This window comes from Pagrus major, chromosome 5, assembly GCF_040436345.1.
Source record: "Pagrus major chromosome 5, Pma_NU_1.0".
In the NCBI taxonomy this organism is placed as follows: Eukaryota; Metazoa; Chordata; class Actinopteri; order Spariformes; family Sparidae; genus Pagrus; species Pagrus major.
In genome coordinates this window covers 40,899,174-40,904,173 of record NC_133219.1, presented here as the reverse complement: position 1 = coordinate 40,904,173, position 5,000 = coordinate 40,899,174, and the positions used below count along the sequence as shown (strand labels likewise).

The 5,000-nt window shown below is 47.9% G+C and overlaps 1 protein-coding gene across 1 annotated transcript in view; it reads left to right on the top strand.

Moving 5' to 3' along the window:
* The window catches only part of LOC140995759 (complement C5-like), a 19,686-nt gene that overhangs the window by 7,707 nt on the left and 6,979 nt on the right, over positions 1-5,000 (top strand). The window contains 9 exon segments of the mRNA XM_073465837.1: positions 644-726; positions 1,524-1,663; positions 1,992-2,225; positions 2,625-2,685; positions 3,251-3,340; positions 3,647-3,859; positions 3,983-4,058; positions 4,519-4,693; positions 4,804-4,908. Coding sequence (XP_073321938.1) covers positions 644-726; positions 1,524-1,663; positions 1,992-2,225; positions 2,625-2,685; positions 3,251-3,340; positions 3,647-3,859; positions 3,983-4,058; positions 4,519-4,693; positions 4,804-4,908 — 1,177 coding nt within the window.

The following is a 5,000-nucleotide window of genomic DNA, read 5'->3' as shown; positions in this document are numbered from 1 at the left end:
AAGTGAAAGTAGTGAGATGAGCTTCATGTAACTTTACTTTTGGTACTTTGAGTATATTTCAGTGATGATGCTTCTGACCTCAGTGCTGTAAAAAGTACCCAGTTAACAGTTATACTGAAGTAAAAGTAAAGATGTGTGTTAAAATATTACTTTGGTCAAAGTGAAAGTCACTCATATGAACAGTACTCGAGTAAAAGTCTTCAAGTATCTGATGTTAATGTACTTCAGTATCAAAAGTATCAGTAAAAGTATCTGATCTATATATTTACATGTATGTATACACTGTTTACATGTAATCTGTAAAGTAACTAGTAACTAAAGTTATCAGATAAATGTAGTGGAGTGGAAGACTAAAGTATCAGGAAATGGAAATACTCAAGTACAAACACCTCAAAGTTGGTACTGAAGAACATTTAACATCAGACACCGCAGACTTTCACTGAAGTAATATTTTATTACCATATCTTTACTTTTACTCGAGTACGACTGTCGGTACTTTTTGCAGCACTCAGCTGTAACTGAAGTAGAAGATCTGTTGACTGAAGTGTGAGTAAGTCCGGTACAGTCCAGGATCACTTCAGTAGTTTCAGAACACCTCAGAACAGCTGCTGAGGCTGCACTCTAACTCAATGTCTGTGTTCAGTCCGGGTCAGCTGCCTGCAGTCAGAACTCTACCGGACTCTCTGACCACCTGGCAGATCAGAGCCGTCGGCATGTTCAACGATGGTGAGATTCTCCACAGCCGCTCTTTATTCTGCTTCATCTGTTCCTTCATTTCATCAACGTCACCTCTCTGCTGCGTCCCTGCAGCTGCCTGAACAGAACCTGCCTGAACAGAACCTGCCTGAACAGAACCTGCCTGAACAGAACCTCACAACCGCTTTATTACAGCCGACTGCTGCTCCGTTTGGGTCTGATACTGATATTAAGGAACAATTCACATTCACATCATCTCCTGATGATATAAAGTCAGGCTCAGCCATCATCTCCTCCTGATGATATAAAGTCAGGCTCAGCCATCATCTCCTCCTGATGATATAAAGTCAGGCTCAGTCATCATCTCCTCCTGAGATATAAAGTCAGGCTCAGCCATCATCTCCTCCTGATGATATAAAGTCAGGCTCAGCCATCATCTCCTCCTGATGATATAAAGTCAGGCTCAGCCATCATCTCCTCCTGATGATATAAAGTCAGGCTCAGCCATCATCTCCTCCTGATGATATAAAGTCAGGCTCAGTCATCATCTCCTCCTGATGATATAAAGTCAGGCTCAGCCATCATCTCCTCCTGATGATATAAAGTCAGGCTCAGCCATCATCTCCTCCTGATGATATAAAGTCAGGCTCAGCCATCATCTCCTCCTGATGATATAAAGTCAGGCTCAGCCATCATCTCCTCCTGATGATATAAAGTCAGGCTCAGCCATCATCTCCTCCTGATGATATAAAGTCAGGCTCAGCCATCATCTCCTCCTGATGAGATAAAGTCAGGTGGAGGTGACCTCAGGTGTGTCTCTCCTGCAGGTATCTGTGTCGCGGAGCCTCTTCAGGTGTCGGTCAATCTGCCGCTCAGCGTGGACGTCCCGCTGCCCTATCAGGTGGTCCGAGGAGAACAGCTGGAGCTGAAAGGCTCCGTGTACAACCAGCAGCCCGACCCCATCACGGTACCACAGTCAACTACATTTCCCATGATGCTCTTCCTCTTTGATCAGAGTTTGAATGCTACTTGTTAAAGATACAATCTGTATCTGACAATCTGTAAGTGACCATCTGTCAAATTCATACTCAAAACCAACAGGGGGCAGCAGATCACCAGAGTAACTGCTAACTGCTGCCCTGTAGCTGCCTGCCTGCTGCTTGTTAGCTCAGTTAGCTGTGCAGCTAGGTGTCCAAACATCAGAACTGTTATTTCTTCACATTCTGTTGATAATTGCATTTATTTTTTTAATGTCTTCTCCCACGTTAGTCTGTAACATCTCGTCTCGTCCTCAGTACTGCGTGACGCTGACGGTCGGCCCGGCGCTGTGTCTGCTGCGGTCCCAGCCAGCCACCGGGGGGGCGGGGCTTCACTCCACCACCTGCACCTGGACCCGCCTGTCAGCCAAGGAGGTGGGGAAGGTGAGCTTCACTGTGCTGGGCCTGGTGCCCGGAGAACACACCCTGACCTTCACCCTTAAGACACGCAACGGACCCAAAGACATCCTGGAGAAGAAGCTGCGGGTGGTGGTGCGTATCAAGATGGACGACATGTTGTTTAAGATCTTCTCTGGACAACGAGTCATTATATTACTTCTTAAAAGAAGTCTATTCATTTTTTAATTCTGCTGACTAAATATCAAAATATCAGCCAGGACAGGTTATAAAAAGATGGCCGACATGGCAGCCATTTTAAATGAATTGTTCATCATCAGTTCATCCATCCTGTGACGTTCACAGAGAAAACAAAGCTGCTGCTCACAGAAATCACTTCATTCAATACGCTAAACGCACTGAGAGCACACTGAGTTCATTCATCTGGAGATCAGGTTTGAAGAGTCAGAACCATGTAAGGTGACTGAGTGAATCAGATCGGACCGGTGCCGGTTCCTCTCCTGCTGTTCCCTTTAACGTTGGTTGTGTTTGCAGCCTGAAGGAGTAAAGAAGGAGCTGATGTCTGGAGGGACGCTCGACCCGCAGGGACGCTACGGTACGTTTCCTGACAGGATGAGGTCATCTGACAGCTGCCAGTCAAGTGTCAGTCTGTGTCTCTGTGTCAGTCTGTCTCTGTGTCTCTGTGTCAGTCTGTGTCTCTGTGTCAGTCTGTCTCTGTGTCTCTGTGTCAGTCTGTGTCTCTGTGTCTCTGTGTCAGTCTGTCTCTGTGTCTCTGTGTCAGTCTGTGTGTCTGTGTCTCTGTGTCAGTCTGTGTCTCTGTGTCTCTGTGTCAGTCTGTCTCTGTGTCTCTGTGTCAGTCTGTGTCTCTGTGTCTCTGTGTCAGTCTGTCTCTGTGTGTCTGTGTCTCTGTGTCAGTCCGTCTCTGTGTGTCTGTGTCAGTCTGTGTCTCTGTGTCAGTCTGTGTCTCTGTGTCTCTGTGTCTCTGTGTCAGTCTGTGTCTCTGTGTCAGTCTGTGTCTCTGTGTCTCTGTGTCAGTCCGTCTCTGTGTGTCTGTGTCAGTCTGTCTCTGTGTCTCTGTGTCAGTCTGTGTCTCTGTGTCAGTCTGTGTCTCTGTGTCAGTCTGTGTCTCTGTGTCAGTCTGTGTCTCTGTGCTGCTGCAGGCTCAGAGAAGACGAGCGTGGAGCTGAAGAACAACCTGCCGACCAACATCGTTCCCAACACGGCTGTGGAGAGGATGCTGACCATCCATGGTGAGGCCCAGTGAGCTCTGTGTGGGCCGGACTTCATGTTTCTGCTGCGTTTTTCTTTTACAACACGTCTGGTACATTTCATCTTTTAACCCCTGGATCAGAACTCACCCACCCGTCACTCCACAAACAGCTTTTATCAGCTGATCTAAATGTGACTATAGCTCCATGTGATGAGACGAAACATCATCTGATACCATTCTGATGTATTCTTGATGCTATGAGATACTAAATGAATTTCTTGGTTCTGATGAACAGCTGAGGTCCAGTCTGAACAGTTGACACAGTACGTGTCGTGTTTTTGAACAGGTGAGGTTCTCGGAGACGTCCTGTCGGTGGCGCTCAGCCCAGAGGGCGTCCGGCAGCTCCTCAACCTGCCGACCGGGTCAGCAGAGGCCGCGCTCGATGAAGTCCTCCCCCTGATCCAGGTGTACCAGTACCTGGAGACAGCGAGGCACTGGGACATCCTGGGAGAAAATGTCCAGGAGAACTCAAGAGGTCTGAGACAGAAGATCAGAGAGGGTGAGGACACACTGAGGACACACTGAGGACACACTGAAGACACACTGAGGAGGTTCATGTTTATTTATCAACTGTGTGTGTGTGTGTGTGTGTGTGTGTGTGTGTGTGTGTGTGTGTGTGCAGGTCTGGTCGCCATCAGTTCGTTCCGACTTGGAGACTCGAGCTACAGCATGTGGATGAAAAGAGAATCCAGCACCTGGTCAGAACACACACACACACACACACACACACACACACACACACACACACACACACATACACATACACAGACACACACACACACACACACACACACACACGGGCCTCTACTTGTGCTGTTCTAGTGGTCAAATTAAGAACAACATCTCGACAGACGCTCAGTCCGTCAGCTGACATTAACCTTCGTCTGGTCTGATGTCACTTCCTGCTCTGTATGAAACAAACCCGTCCATCACTGGGACAAACAGACTCCATGTTTCTACTCAAAGACAGAAAGAAGTTCATGTTGAACATTTGCTGAATTTACAAGAAGGAACAAATAAGTCAGAATCAGTCAGAGACAGAGTTTCACACAGTTTATAAAGTTTGTTTTAACTCAACAACTCTTAAATCATTACATTTGTTAATGGAGTCTGGTGAGACCTGTGTGCCCCCGTGTCTCCTCTGTGCCCTCCCCTCAGGCTGACAGCTCAGGCGGTGAGGACTCTGTCTGCGGCCGATCCGCTGGTCTCTGTGGACCATCAGTCGGACCATCGTCAGTCTCTGTCAGAATCTGTGGCCTGGTTGATCCACAGCACTCAGCAGCCGGACGGGTCGTTCACCGACGCATCCTCCTTCAGACCCAAGAAAGTCATGGTGAGCAGCGACTCTTCTTCTGTTTCCTCTGTTACACTTCCTGTCAGCGTCTCACTATGTTTTGGGTAAAATGTGATCTTCAGACATCAGTGTTTTCTGATTGGCTGCAGGTTGCAGGGGCAAATGCAGTCGACCAATCAGTGTATCTGACGTCCTTCGTGCTGATCGCGTTACACAAAGCGACGAGCATCAAAGATCCAATCCTGCAGCTCCAAGTGAGAACACACCGCCTCCTCTTCCTCCTGTCACCTCCTCTTCCTCCTCGGTCTCTCCTCACCTGGTTTCCTGTCCTCTCGTGCTCTTCGCT